General features: G+C 33.6%; 1 protein-coding gene across 2 annotated transcripts; it reads right to left on the bottom strand.

The window, feature by feature from the left end:
• Window positions 1–1,485: 1,485 nt before the first annotated feature.
• LOC104602530 (putative methyltransferase PMT23) lies at window positions 1,486–10,104 on the bottom strand. Of its 2 annotated transcripts, none has more exons than XM_010266258.3 (8): window positions 9,391–10,104; window positions 7,640–7,789; window positions 6,757–7,027; window positions 6,426–6,536; window positions 6,025–6,196; window positions 5,669–5,923; window positions 3,913–4,107; window positions 1,486–1,878 (listed from the first exon to the last, which is right to left on the bottom strand). In XM_010266258.3, the coding sequence occupies exons 1-8, from the start codon at window positions 9,910–9,912 to the stop codon at window positions 1,641–1,643; spliced, it is 1,914 nt and encodes a 637-aa protein (XP_010264560.1). In that variant the 5' UTR covers window positions 9,913–10,104; the 3' UTR covers window positions 1,486–1,640. The 2 variants fall into 2 exon arrangements, with proteins under 2 accessions (XP_010264560.1, XP_010264561.1); XM_010266259.3 differs by having other exon boundaries at window positions 1,486–1,990; window positions 9,391–10,102.
• Between the last annotated feature and the right edge of the window lie 6,567 nt (window positions 10,105–16,671).

The following is a 16,671-nucleotide window of genomic DNA, read 5'->3' on the forward strand; positions in this document are numbered from 1 at the left end:
CGTGACATAATGGCGCCTATACCCTTATTAAATGTGTTTCTTTTAGATAATTGATGTAATTCAAGACATTAACTCTTAGTTCCTCTGCCATCATATCCACATTAAGACGTGTATGTCCCATAAGTCTCTCCATCTGCCATGAAACCCACCATTAGATGAGTTATCGCATTTGTTGCAACCATGGTTACTTTATTTTCTTGCAACACAAGTATACAACCAAAAAGCAATGTTTTAAATTTAAAACAAATTGGGATAGCATCCATGTTTTATTAGGGTTGCAAGAAAATGCTGCAATTATGGTCACAGCAGATTTAGTTCCTACTACATCTGGCATGTGTCAACTGTCAACCTGTAATACCTAGATGTTTCAAAATCGGAAGTTGGAACCATCTCATGTCCCCCAAGTCCCAACACAACATAGCTCATGGCCATGTCTCATCATTGCCATCTTTTTTAGAACCAGAAATCCAAGAATGCATATCTGGCTTCACTTGCGTTAAAAAGACAAAAAAAAAAAAAATGCAACCAAGAACATGACGTGTGTTTTTTATTTGAAGAAAAACATGTTTTGTTTAAACCATTTGTAAGCCCTAGTTTTATCGAACTCACAAGTAAATAATCCATGCTGAAGAACACCCCCTGATGTAAGACAAGGAGAAAGTCCTAGGGATGAACGTGATGGTAAGGAGAATTAAGAATATGAGCCGTGAAGAGGATGAGATTCATCATTAATGTGTCAATAAAAGAAGAGAGAAAAGAAATAGCGCACTTTTAATTACCTATTTAGTCCTTTTTTGTGAAGAATTACCTATTTAGTGACACCCTAATCATAAAAAACTGACAAGTTTTGACCCCAGAAAAATAGACTCAAAGAAATAGTGTGATTGCATCTTCAACTTTTTCAAAATTCCAAAAACTCTACAAGACTATATAAACTAAGAAATCCTTTGAAATGAGAATCGAAATGGTCTATTCCCATAATCTGTTTGGTTAACACAGAATCAGCAGGAATGAGATTTCATTCCTAAAGGAGAGGTAGGGAATAATCATTCCCTCAAATGGAGGAATGACATTCCAGCAGAAATGGGAATGGAATTCCGATTCCACCCAACCAAAGAGTTGGAATCGGAATAGCCCTTTCCAATTCCAGATCCCTATTCATGCAAACCAAACAGGGCCTAAACCAATCCTTTCAAATTACTAACTCTATTCCTAAGACACTAACTAGAAAAAATAAATAAATAACTCAAAAATACTAAAATGTATACTAATAAATTACAAATGCCATTGGATGAGTGATCCGATGAAAACTTTATTTTCTCTCAATGGGTACTTTCCTTGTTTCCATGCCCGTATCACCCCCTTAGTTGCGTACAACCATGAATCATTTAAGATAAGGGTGAACAATTCAGAATGGACAACCATGTAGTGCCCCAGGGCAAGGATCCCTTGTGCAGAAGGGATGGAAAAAGTCAGCATCATATCTCAGTCAGCTTCTATAGATATTTCTTACTTTCCAATGAATACGCTAAAACTACATTATTATCATCATCCAAGTATCCCAACTATATGGGATTCCATTGTTAAATTATAAGTGCTTATGAATAAACTAAAAGCACATAGTTTTCATAATTATGATCCTACAGAAATGAAACATGTAAGTGTAGTACAGATCCTGTAGCCCCATATCCACACAGACAAGTTGCGCTAAATGCCTCAGCCACACTATGGAAACTACTAAAGCAACTAGAAAAATTATATGGAGGGAAAGACTGGCACCTCTGGTCATCTACTGGATCCTGCATCAGTGGGACGCCAGAAACCCTTTCTACCAACAAGAAGCAGCCCTTCGTGTAGACTGGTCTCCCAATGCAGTGACTGCAACAATGGGTTTATCTTATTAATAATTTCCATGTTGTCTTGCACCAAAATCCATCCACCTGGCCTTAATATCCGGTCCATCTCTACAACTACATATACAATGTCACACCTGAAAGAGGGCATTAATATTAAGAAATTAGGATGCCATGGTTCTCTTTTATTTTCTGGTTGGAGGTAAAATAACCCAAGTCTTAGTGAGAACTGTTGAAGTGTCTTTTTATCTTATTTCCTATTTATGGTCACAGGGGCATAGTTAGGATTTCATATTATGTTATGTTATTTTTCTTTTCTTAGATAGGGAGCAAAGTTGTCATTTGTTATTTATAGTAAATCAATAAAAGTGGGCGGCAGTTAGAGAGACCAACTGACTCTCGATCTCTAATGCTTTCAGCCCTAATTCTTCTCATATCTCTCTCTACTCTTTCTCTTTCAGGCTGAGACTTCTAGGGAAGATTTCTACTGGTTTCCCTCTTATTTTATTCTACTTTTATTAAGGTAAAGTGTGCCAGTTCAAGAAAGCTATTTATGAGTTAAAACGGTCGCCACGAACTTGGTTCGGCAGATTTAGCAATGTGGTAAAATAATTCGGTTTAAAGCAGTGTAGTGTGGGCCATTTATTCTTTAGAAAGGATACACCAACTGAGAAAATTATCTTGGTTGTTTATGTTGATGATACAATCATTACAGGCAGTGATGGTGAGGGAATTAAGGAATTGAAGCAGTTTCTGCAACAACATCAGACTAAGGATTTGGGACACTTGAAATATTTCTTGGGTATTGAAGTTGCTAGATCCAAATTTGGTATCCCTTTTCCCAATGTAAGTATGCTCTAGACTTACCAGAGAAACTGGACTACTAAGAGCTAAACCAGTTGGCACTCTTATTGATCCAAATATGAAGATTTTATTGGTGAGGAGCCCTTGGATGATCCAGGGAGATACAAGAGACTAGTTGGAAAGCTCATTTATCTCACCATTACAAGAACAAACATTTCATTCAGTGTGGGTATGCTTAGCCAGTTCATGCAAAATCCCAGAACCAACCACTGGGAAGCAATTATAAGGGTATTGAGGTATGTAAAAGGTGCTCCTTGCCAAAGGTCGTTATATAAAGGGAGGTGAGTTATCCCTAGAAGGGTATTCAGATGTAAACTACTAGGTAGGGTCCAACACAAACAAGAGGTCCACCAGAAGTTACTGCACCTTGGGGATAATTTAATTTCTTGGAAAAGCATAAGTAAAATGGAGTTGCTAGAAGTAGTGTAGAAGCAGAGTATAGAGTTATGGCTCATACTTGTGAGTTAGTGTGATTGAAGCACTTATTACAGGAAATTTGGATAGATGTACCCTCTCCTATGGAGTTGCTTTGTGATCATCAAGCTGCAATCCACATATCCACTAACCCAGTATTCCATGAGAGGGCCAAACACATGGAAGTGGGTTGCAATTTTGTGAGAGAAAAGGTAGCAAGTGGAGAAGTTGTTACACCCTATGTGAAGTCAGAAGATCAGTTAGCCAACCTCTTCAACAAAGGTGTAAATCAAGCAAGAACGAATTCTATTTGTAACAAGTTGGAGCTTTGTGATATTTATGCTCCAACTTGAGGGGGAGTCTTGAAGTGTCTTCATTTATCTTATTTTCCATTTATGGTTGGGAGGGGCATAGTTGGAATTTCATATTATGTTATGTTATTTTTCTTTTCTTTCTTACTTAGGGGTAAAGTTGTCATTTGCTACTTATTAGTAAATCAATAAAAGTGGGTGGCAGTTAGAGAGACAAACTGACTCTCAAACTCTATTGCTTTCATCCCTAGTTCTTCTCATATCTCTCTCTACTCTCTCTTTCAGGCTGAGACTTCTAGGACTTCACCGGTTCAAACCCCTATTGCCATATGAAGTGCTGTCACTTACCCTTTTATGAAGTCTTCTGGACTTGGTAAAACCAGGAAATAAAAAAGAAATGGAATCAACTGACTCTTCTCATGCTGAGTTGTCAAAGTTGCAAGTATAAACAAAAAGGACCATTGTTATACCTTTGTGTAAGATTTCCAAATAGGTTACTTGAGTGTAGAATATCATAAGTCCGAGGGTACGTGCTGAAAGCCTCACACCAATCATGATAAACTCCAATCAACCCTCTGTCAAAAATTACAGGTAGAGTATCTGGTCCATCAACAGGGACAACATTCATTACCCAAAGGGGTTGACCAATAAGTGCTGCAGCAAATCTGGTAAGGGGCAGAAAAATCAATTACAAGATATACTAATCTTAAATAAGCACAACAAATATAAACTAGACATGTTAAAGGAGACTAAAACATGACAAGACATTTTTTATTGGTAAACATGATAAGACATGTTAAGTAAAGCATTAAATAAATTTCCTAACAGATCATATGAACTGAAATGCAAAGGCAAGTTCAACCAAAGTTATAAGAAAACAGTTTCATTTACTGCATCCTTAAAATTGAACCAAATTTTCCCCTATAACAAAATGCCACATTGTAACTATCATGAACTCCTTCAAAATGTACCTTAGAAAGGAGATTTTAAAGACCCACCAAATCACTCAAAATCACCAAGTGCATAATTTCCTACTTTTGGCTACAAATATTTCCATGAAAAAGTATAAATTAGCATGGGACATGATAGATAACAAGTAACTTGTGGAATTAGTGAAAGAACCAACAGAAGCCATTCAACATATCCGGGCTTACAAATAGCCTGATTAAAGTAAAACAAGGAACCATAAGTCCAGGAATAGTGATAAAAAATAAGCACTCAATTTTACTACCAAAGAATATTTACCCAAACAAAATTACTACCAAAGAAAAGGACTAAAAGGAAAGGAAAACAAGCACTCAATTTTACATGTAAATACAAAATAAGTTGTCATGCAGTGTTGCATGGACTCCTCAATGGATGAAGTGTCTGTGTAGGACACATATTGGATTTTGACACTCCATGGGTTCTTGAAGAACACTTCTACGCGACACTTTTCTTTTTCTCCTTGCTTATTCAACAAAACTGAACAGATGATGTGCACAAGGAATGTCATTGTTCCTATAAAATATCATTAAGTTATAAAGATAATCTTTTAAACCTTTTTCTATAGGTTTATAATTTTAAAGTTCAATATAACACTGTCAGTATATAAAAAAGAATCTATAGCATGATTTTAGATATTGTAATCAACATCTGATATATTAAGTGCTAACAGTTATATGGACTATTAACCTATACTTTTCTATAAAGATACCAAAAAGTCCTTTCTTTGTCTTGCCAAGTCAGACTCTGAGACATGTCAGATTCTGATTACCACGTACATCCATATAACACTGTCAGTATATAAAAAAGAATCTATAGCATGATTTTAGATATTGTAATCAACATCTGATATATTAAGTGCTAACAGATGTAACCCTAAAAAACCACACAACAAAAGATTAAAACGCAATTAAACTAACAGAATTTTGAAAATGAATCAAAATGAGATGGAACAAATGTATCCATCCAATAGACACCTGCCAGCAAATTCATCCAATGTGGATGCAAACATTACAACAAAATTAATATTATATGTAGAGCAGGTCAACTATTAGTTGTTAGTAAAACATTAGAAAAAGGTCATTTCAGATTTTTGAGAAACATAATTATTTTTCAATTTTCTTAATAACCATAAATGACTCCATTTAATATAATTTATTATAAACCTTTATGCGAGTGAAAACTAAAATCAAATTATTCATGCCACATTGCATCAGGACAGGGGTTACTAATGAACATTACCCTCCATAACCAGCATTCATATCAATCACATTCCTAATTCTCAACCAGTCAATGCCCAAGCCATTCAAGTAAACATCTGATACAAGCGCAGACCAGTATTTACTGTCCTCATAGAATAATTTTTCAGCACTCGGTTCCATTGATAGACTTGGAGGTTTACTGCTGAGCCTTACAGGCCAGTGTGTGGGCCAGTTGTGGTCACTGAGTGATCCAGCTGCTGACAGTGGGAGAAGACAACTGTCAAGGGGTGTATACCTGCCTCAACAACAAAGACAAGAAACCAGATCTTAGCAACAGTAATGGAAATTAGTTGGTCCTACAAACAAATATAATTCAGAACAGGAAAAGAAAAATACCATGAAATTTTGTTTCTATCCTTTTGATGACACAAAGGAATGATTCTTTCTTTGTGTTCTTCATAGCAAGAATTTGAGACAGGTTTCTGATATATTACAAGCCCAATACCAGCTGAATCCACAGCTTTTTCCACCATCTTCCAGCAGATAGATTCTGTCAATGCTACCATGGCTGCATGAAGCATCATAAAAGGAAAATAAGTTTAACAAGATCATATCATAGTACTGTTGTTACTAAACATGAAAAATCATTGATAGAAAAGGTAATAGAAACAGATCTGAACATGTTTCTCAACTTTCAAAAGCATCAGTCAGCATCATTGACAAAGCTGAAGTGTGAAGGACTGTAACTAGCATGAGATAGCATGTCTTCTAGAAAGAAAAACAGTACGATCACAAACCATTCCAAACATTCCGATGCTTTTCATCATCACGATAAACTGGTGTTGCAGACCATATAAAAAACCCTCCTGGCCTAAGAATCCGGTTGAGCTCCAATAATGGCTTTCCACCTATAATTTCAGTCAAAAAATCTATAAAGCTTTATACTAGCTTCATAATATAAAGCATCAATAATGGATTTCCAAGATATGCATATATGCATATCTATAAACAAGGACATGGCATTAATTAGAACAGAGTGGAAAAACAGGATTCATGTAGCCGACCCCATACAGTTGGGATAAGGCTTGGATGATGATGATGATGATGTAAATCAAGGACATGGCATACCATCTTCATACCAGTGAACCCTACATCGTGAACAGTGAATCAAATCATATACATTATCAGGAAAATTCAATCTCTGTGTCCCAATGACAGCAAGAATTGCCGGAATTCCCCGTTCTAGAGAAAACTGTATCTGAGCTTCATGTCCATCCTTTGGGGCAAATGACATGGTAATGGCATTTTTTTCTAGCAAGTAGCCACCAAAGCTAGCCACACCACAGCCAACATCTAGGACAACCCTTGTGTGCTTCCCCCATCCAATAACTGGTAGAGTCTAGTGAAAACCAATGAAGATTTAAATCAGCCTGAATCAACACCAACTCAATGATCAAATATTTATCAAATGAACATAAAACAAGAAACTTCAACACTCAATATATAATTAATTGTAGTCCAAATTGGATAACTAAGTATTGGATAATATTCTTATCCAGCACTATCTGCTTAGCCAAAAACCCAGCTAAAAAGATCGCAATTTCTTTTTCCACCAATAAATCCTACTCTTCTTAGGAAGAAGAGAGTGATCATATCCCTCTATCACTTATGAACTTTTTACTTTGAGAGAAATAACAGTGTTCTAGTTTTTAGATAACAGAGTTAAGATTTTAATTAGATGAGTACATTCCCCTGTTTTAACTTAAAATGAAAGAAAAATTTGAATGGGTACAAGTTATAGGAGCACAGCAATAGAAAAATAACTTGCAGAACAAAGTTACATTTCTGAATATACGAGTTTGTTGCCTTCTTTCAGTTAACATATAAGAAAATCCAACAAGCATAAGCTAAATGAAGATAACAATCGAAGAATAAGTCCTGGATGAACTGTTTCATCTATGTACACGAATACACAGTGGCAGACTTTTAACCAGTAGTACAGATATACTACCTTTTCTATAAACTTGACATAGCTCGCCACTCCTCCTCTAAACTGAGTACCACCTCCAGGAAAAACAAAGTAATCACCAGATACCCGAACCCAGTTTTGGGATTTCTTGTACTCAGCGAGTTTAGGATGAGGGACATTGTTAAACCAAATCTGTAAATTAAAAAGTTGGACAACATCAACAATATTTTCTTGGTAGATAAGCTAAGAAGAAAAAAATGCTAATGATGACTGTTAAAATTCTTTTCTAGATGTATCTTGATAGCTTCAGAACTTGAAAGCAACTAGTTTTAATGAAATGCACAATAATTTTTCTGTAGTTGACCTAACTAGAAGTTCTTAATATGTTAACTGATTATGTAAAGTTGCCAAGTTACACGTCAAGAAGTGGAAAGAGACAAAAGAAACTAAGAAAATACATAAAACATGTAACAGAGCATCCATGAATATGGAAATAATTATGTTTCCTTATGCTTGTTCTGAGAACCTATCATGATACATTCATCAATTTCAGAAATATATATAGTGTAGCTAAAGCAGTGGCAGCATGTGAAAGAAGTAGAGAAACAAACAAAATAAAAAACAATACAAGCACATATATGGCTTGAAAAGTGAAATAATGTAAAAAACAAACCAGGACAATTCAGATTGGCCAGTACCAGAATAAATCTTGCACCTAACAATCACAGAGAGAAGTTTGCCGTTAAGCATTGGTACAGGAAAGCACATGATAAGGCATGCTTTTATCTAGAGTGCTGGACCATCAAAATGTTTGTTCCTATGTTCAATTTTTACCAATAATAAGTTCTAAACTGTCAACAACCAAATAAAACCAACTTTTAGACTACTACAATCATCTGACCAGTACCAACTAGCAGGAATGCCCCCATCCAGAGATATCACCCATAAATACTACAACTTGTAAATGAACAATCATGCACAATGAGTATAGCTATAGATATAGCTGAGATGAAACCTACAGCTGGCAATATGCATAGCCATTGCCTTAATAACCATTGTATTATTGTGTAAGAGCATATTCTCAAAATAAGAAATAGATTGGCTTAAATCTGTATATTTTTTAGTGTTGTGCAAATGTTTAATAATCACAAAACAATATCAACCATACACTGCATTTCCTTCAGATAGTAATAACTTTTTCCCTGCTTTTATTAGGAATCAGTGTTACGGCATTTCCTCATCTAAGCATTCTTCAAGGATCAAGTCATCATTCTCTGACTTATCGACCAAACCAAGGCCGGTTCGTAGTTTCTAGATTATGATCGTAGCCGCATAAGAAGGAATAAGGGATAAGTAGACTGCACTCTACCTCAGAATTCTGAATTAATATATTTCTGGGGGCGTGTACTAATATATTTCAGGTTGGGGGTACCGCATTAGTGTCTGAAGTTTGTACTTTCTGGGGGCGTGTAGTAAGTATTTCAGTAAATCATTTAACTAATGAACTGTAAAGTTCTTCTAAGTCCTAAAAACTTTAGATTCCTCCAATTCAAAGTAATCTTGAATTGTGACGCGTGCCGTTATATGTCATAAACCAATTAAGAAACCAAGAAGGGGAAAAGAAATTGGGAGATAGGAGTGATCAATAAAATATTAAATTCAGAAAAATAATTATTTAAAAGAGTATTTAACCAAATTATGAAGCTATGCAGTTCAGCATGCAAGAAGAAGAGAGGAATCATTACAGATAGAAATGAAACACTCCCTTCCTCTTCCCAAAGTATTATTCTCACCATATCCCTGCTCCTAGGCCACAGGACCGGGGTTTTATACCCCTGCGGAAGAGGAACCAAACACAGCAAGCTAGGTTTGGGGCAATGCCGCTCTCTGTGTTCCATATGGCTTCTTGACTTCAACGCCTTTATGGCTTTCATGTTGTCAAGGCACGGTATGTAATCAACAGAAACTGGAACTTTACAGGACTCCCAGCTAATCGAGTTCAGTCCATTGCTGCCACTAGAGATCCCATCCAAGGAAGGGACGTCAGCTTGCTTGGGTTTAGCTTTCTTGACAGTCTTTGAGATTGGAGGAGGTGGAGGTGAAGGTGGTGGTGGTGGAGGAGGAGGAGGAGGAGAGCCTGATGCATGAGTAGGAGACAAAGAGATTGCTTGAGAATTCTCGAAATTGGTAGCAGATAGAGAAGGGTATCGATCGTTTGTGTAGAGAAGAACCCAGACGCAGACAAGCAAGACAAACAAAGCACAGAGAAATGGATATTTTCTCGCCCTCAATAGTTCTTGTATATATTGTGCCATTCCTTTGCGGGTTAGAGACTAAAAAATCGGGTAATTTGAAGCTTTTGGGGGGTGTGGGTGTGAGGGAGAGAGAGAGAGACAAAGAGAAAAGAGTTGAGTGGGTCTGTAACTCGAGAGGGTCCTCATGAGCAAGCATTGTAGCAGAAAGAATGGCGGTAAAAAGATGGTGAAAATTCTGGACCTCGAAAGGAGCAAAAAGGCAATTGTTGGATCTCAATGAACCCCACTTTAATAGTTTAATATATTGTCAATTACCAAAAGAAACTTTAATATAGAGTCTGGACTCTATATTAATAGTCAGTAAAGCACATTTGAATTAATTGATCTAGTATATGTTTGGTAATTTGGTATAGATCCTTATATTCGATCTACAAATTTATTAAGCGAAAATTAAATAATAGAAATGGTCATTTATTCAAAAATACTTTTTATAGTTTTATGGATTTATTAAAATCTATTTTATATTTAGCATTTTACTAAAATACCATTTATAATTTGTAATGGATTTAATAAATATTCTAATTAAGTAAATAAGTTGTAAAATATATGGGATGTTTTAGTAAAATAAAAACTATAAGATAGGTTTAAGTAAATATGTAAAACTATAAGGTGTAGGAATGGCAATGGGACAGGGATCATATGCCCCGTCGCCCGACCCCAATTTTGCAATTAACCCCCATCCCCGAACCCTAACGGGAATGGATTCCCCGTGGGGACTCGAATCCCCAAAATGTTTTCAGATAATAGTATTTTTTTAAAATAAATTTATTTAAAATAAATAAAAATTATAAATTATAAATAATTTTTAAAATATATTTTGATATATATATATAATATAAATAATATAATAGTATATTTAATATAAAAAACATTTAATATATATAATCGAGGTCAGGGCGGGACAGAGACCTCAATCCCCATCCCCGACCCCGGCTGGGGATTCTTATTAATCCTCGTCCCCACCCCCGCCCCGCCCCCCCGCCCCGCTAAAGCAATCCCCATCCCCGGCCCAATCGAGTCGAGGAAGTCGGGTCCTTGTCGGGGATGGGGAAAATTGCCACCCCTAAAGGTGTGTTCTAGTAAATAATACAAAAATAACAATAATTATTTTTTAGTTAGGTTTATTCATCAAACAAATGAAACCGACCAACCCAATCAACTCGACTTGAGTTGCTCATTTTTCTAGTATTTTAGGTCAGTTTTGGTTCAAAAATTTCCCAATTTGACCAACTTGGATCAGTTTCACTTTGACCATTTGCAAATCAACCAAAATCGAAAGACCTAACCATGGATATATTAATATTTTATATTTTAAATATAATTTTTAATATGGAAAAGTGGGAAATTTCCCATATTTCTTAGTCTAAAATGCTTTATATCATAAATCTAATTTTTAAATTTATTTTTTAGTAATTGCACTATAATTTTTAAAATTAAATTAAATTTTTAAGTTTAAATCTTTTGAACTGACTGAAGAACCAAAAAATTGACCCAAACTAATACAGTTTGAGTGGGTTGGATTTCACAAAAGCTCAATCGGTTTTAGCTGACCAACTCCCCAACCTAACCAAGTCATTTTGGTTGGCCACTACGACCGAACCGAACCAACTCACGAAAACTCATAATTTCAACTAAATTAATAGTCTCGTCTCTGATAAATAAGAATAGTTTAATCTCCAATAATTATTAAAAATTTATAGTGAAAATACATAATTATTGAAAATATATTGATAATGAAAAAATACAAAAATTACAAAAATACAATAAGTACTAAAAATATATTAACTTAGTCAATAAATAGTATAATCTCAAATAACAGTTTAGTCTCTAATAAAAATTAATCAATAAAAGTTATAACAAAAATATAATAAATACAATAATTATAATAAATTATATTTAAAATTTTCAATAATAGTAGTTTAATCTCCAATAATTATAAAATTTTTTCTGTTAAATACCAAACAAAATAATTTATACATAATCATGAAAAATACATTTATCACAAAAAACAATAAATAATTACTGAAATATAATAAATATTAATTTTTGTATATATAACTATATAATAAATACAAATCAAGAGTTTAAAATTATTATAATAAAATATTATTTTTGAAAGTTATTTTCTCGAATTATTACTTAATATAAATGAAATTAGTTATTTACAATATTATGTAAAAATATTAAATTATTATTAATTTCAATATTATGTTATAAATATTTTTCTACTTTGAAGAAATATATATATATATACTCATTATTTGAATTCAAAAAAAGGAGAAAATTATTTAAATATTTAAATAGTTTATAAAATATTTAAAAATACTCATTATTTGAATTTAGATATTTAGTTATTGAAATATTTAAATAATTAAATATTTTTCTATGTAATTATTTATCTATTTTTAGTATTTTATTATTTAAGATATTTAGTTATTCAAATAATATTTTATTTTTTAATGTTAAATTTCTATTATTTGAATAAAATTTAATTTGAATAATCTGGAAAATCATAATTTATATTGTTAGTACATAATTTCGTGATGAATGTTGTAAAAATATAAAACTATTAATAATATGAATATTATTAAATCTTTTATAATTATTTTTTGTGTTTTTAATAATTATTTTAAAGTTTATACTATTATTACAAAATTTCATTATTAATTTTGTAAAAATATTAAATTATTATTAATTTGAATATTATGTTATGATTTTTTTTATTTTATTGCATAATTTCGTTAACTTAACTATTTAAAATATAGTTATGTAAAATGTTTAATTATTTAAAATATTTAAATATTTAAAAATACTCATTATTTGAATTTAAGATATTTAGTTATTAAAATATTTAAATAATTAAATACTTTTCTATGTAATTATTTAGCTATTTTTAGTATTTTATTATTTATGATATTTAGTTATTTAAATTTTGAAATATATTTTATTTTTTAATGTTAAATTTCTATTATTTGAATAACATTTAATTTGAATAATATAGAAAATCATAATTTATATTGTTAGTACACAATTTTGTGATGAATTTTGCAGAAATATAAAACTATTAATAATATGAATATTATTAAATTTATTATAATTATTTTTGTGTTTTTAATAAATATTTTAAAGTTATTATATAATTTGTTAAAATATTTTAGTAATTTTTAAAATTTTAATTTAAACTTTCTTTAGATAGATATAGATAAAAGGTGGCAAAGAGGATAAATAGGAATTAGAGATAATTTTATTTGTATTTACCAGTGCCTATTATAGGAAGTCCATGTCACTACCACATCATGTCCTCATTGGCAGCAATGAGTTCCAAATTGAGAAAATGTCAAATTTTGTGTTTCTCCAAATCACACATTCTCGATTTCTAAGGCGTAGCTTGGAGCACCATTTTTTATGGAAAAACAATTCCAAACATATTACCATTTTCTAGAGCACCGATTTTTCTAGTGTGGTGTTGATGTGTCACCATTTTTTGGAGCAATGGCATCAATGCCATACACCGCCCTCAAAGTTTAAGTGAAGGGAAATTCTCGTTTAGTACCTTGTATTTTGAGCCTAATGCCATTTTGGTCCTTGAATTTTAAAATGAGACCATTCAGTACCCGAATTTTCGAAACATGTAAATCTAATACCTGCCATTAACCAGTCTATTAATTAGCCATCAAATGGCATTTAAAAAGACACAAATGCCCTTTGAGTGTCATCCAATTTTCTTTATCAACCATCCAAACAATGATAAAAAATGAACAGTCCCAAATCCTTGTATTTTCTATTCAAGAAAGTTGGGATCATGTCTCTGTGGGCATTCTAATGACCCCAACTTGGGGCTATTCATTTTTTATCAACCTTTGCATGATTGATAAAGAAAATTAGCTAACACTAGAAATAGGCCTGCAAATAAAGCAAATTTGAATTGAACCATGTCATATTCGAATTCAAATTCGATTACAAAACTAATGATTCAAATTTGATTCAATATTCGTCATATATTCAAAATTAAAAACTGAATTCGAATTTGATTAGATAATCAAATATTCGATTAATTCTTGAAACCAAACAATGAACCTCTTGTTCTTTTGAATGAACTACAGAGAAAGGAGAAAGTATCTTGTTCCATTCGAATGATCTATGGAGACAAACACATTTCTGTAAACAATGAAGACAGACGAAGACCAAGAGGAAAATAAAAATAAAATTAAAAACAAACAATAAGTTTTCGATAATGTAGAAAAAGCAAGAGAGAGGGGGGAGAGAGAAAGAGAGGCTTCTACAATTTTTTCGTATGCTATAAAATCAATGAGTAATAGTTGCAACTATAACCGTAAAACTCTTCTTCTTCATCAATACATGGCCTTCTTTGCCTTCAATATGCGCTATTCATATTTTTGAAATCTCTCTTAAATCTTGTAAAAACCAGACGCTTGTCATTACAGGGTAATGGGGGAACTTCGAAACTGGGCTAAATCGGGTCTGGCATAAGTATAATTCTCAATCAAAAAGTCTAAACCAAATGGTCTTATCATGGGAGAAGTAATGAATTCTCCCTTTATTTTTTGAGTTCACATCTGCACCCCACAAATGTCCCACAGTACATCCCCGTCGTGTATTGGGAACATCTCCCGATGATGATATCATCAATCATCGGGAGATGTTTCCAATACAATACACGGCGGGGATGTGCTGTGGGGCGCAGATCTGAACTCTTATTTTTTAGGGTAAAATATAAAAACTTTACCTGAAGTTTCTGGCAATCATAAAAACCTCCCCTATAGTTTCATTGTAACAAATTTCTCCCCTGAACTTTTGAGAAACTTAACATAAACCTCCCTTTTATCACTAACCCAGACAAAAAACGTTAGTTGATGCATCAATTTCTTTTAATACCAATTTTACCCTTCCATCACTGTCAAACATCATCAATGAAAGACGCACCATTCCCTCCCCCTTGGCTAGCGCTCATTGCTTTGAACTTTTTCTCACTTCTCTCTCAAGCCTCAACTCTAAACTCCCAACTTGGGAAACAGGGGCAAGACGGAGAGATACAGTATAGCCAAGAAAGTGCACGAATGCATGCCAGCTGGACTTCCGACACCTAAAGTTGCAACTTGCTTAGCTGGAAAACTTGTCAGTCCGTCCCTAAAAGAATGACGGTCTTTGGTCACTCCAGTGGACGTTTTTTTTTTTTTCACTGGAAAGCAAGCCTTTCTGGTTGATTATGAGATAGAAGTCTCTCATCATCTAGTTGAAGCCTCGCAATCTAGAGATCTGAAGTCAAGTCAGCATTAGAATGCATCGTTGATTCCTACGTTGATGTGAACTTTATTGGTGCCGTTTGCAATTATTAGTAATGTTTGACTATGGTTTTCTCTTATTTTGCTCACTGAGAGAAACCCACCACCACTACTGCCTATAGAACTAAAGTGATCTTGGTCCATGGATTTTTCCCACAAGACACCGGAGGTGAAGGCGGAGGGAATTCTTCTTCGGTATCATCTTCGTCGTTGCCACCACCACTATCTTCCTTCTTCTAAGGATGGGGTCTTAGTATTGCAAAGTAGTTCATGCAAAGCAGCTATGCTAACGAGATCCTTGTCATTACTAGGGATAGGTCACGGGTGCACAACCAACAGAGTCCTTCAGTGAGTCAGTTTTGATGATTTAACATGTTTTATAGAAGTGGTTGAAGGCTCTTCGTGTACAAATTTAGAGATCTGAATTTTCATTTACTAATTAAGAAGTTTCTTCCGCTACAGCTTGTTCTTTTTCATCTTTGAGATGAATGACAACAACTATGTAATAAGATGGGAAGAGTGGTCGTTACAACATTAATTTTCCCCCTTTCGTTGATCTCGTAACCTAGACCTGCCTTGATCTCGCTTTAGAAATCTCTCTAAAGCATATATTGGTTTGGGTCTGACCTGGCCAACGAGAAGGAATAACGCAAAGACGATGGCGCCAGTGCCTTTGTTGCGTGGGTGGTCAGTGACATTTTCCATCTAGGGTAGTAATAGAAGGGTAAACTTGGTATTTAAAAGAAATTAATGCATTAGTTAATGTTTTTCGTTTGCATCAGTAACGGAAGGAAGGTTTTTGTCGAGTTTCTCAAAAGTTCAAGGGAGGCATTTGTTACAGTGAAATTATAGGGGAGGTTTTTATGATTGTTAGAAACGTTAAGGGAGGTTTTTGTATTTTACCCTATTTTTATATTAAATAGAGTATCTAATATCAAAAAGTTAAGACACTTTGACCCAATTTTTAAGATTAATATCTTTCTTTTATAAAAAGTCACAAACTTATATTTTAATCGTTCAGTCCACCCCTAAAAATCTTACCTTTATCCAAGAGATAGAATGAATCCTGACCGTGGATTGATGCCAAATCTATGAATAGGATGTGGTTTATAAAGGACTACTAGTAGACTAGGAGGTGGTATTCGATTCACAATGCAAACAGTGACCAAAAATTGCAATCTAATCAACAAAATATGTTAACTAAGCATATGGTGTATATGTATAACATTCTATGTACCTACCAAGTTAGTCCATCAAGAATATAACAAGCAAATGTAGTCATCTTCAACCCAACTAGATCTATTTTTATCTTTTCATGAGTTCAATTCAAGAGAAGCAAGGTTCTTTTATGAACAAATTTACATTAGTGTCAAAAAATTAAAAAAAAAAGTCAAATTCGCATTGAGAAGTATTAAATGCATATGCATGGATATAATCGCTACCATCTGGTTCTGGT

The sequence above is a fragment of the Nelumbo nucifera genome, chromosome 2 (genome assembly GCF_055504915.1).
Source record: "Nelumbo nucifera cultivar China Antique chromosome 2, China Antique-T2T, whole genome shotgun sequence".
Classification (NCBI taxonomy): Eukaryota; Viridiplantae; Streptophyta; class Magnoliopsida; order Proteales; family Nelumbonaceae; genus Nelumbo; species Nelumbo nucifera.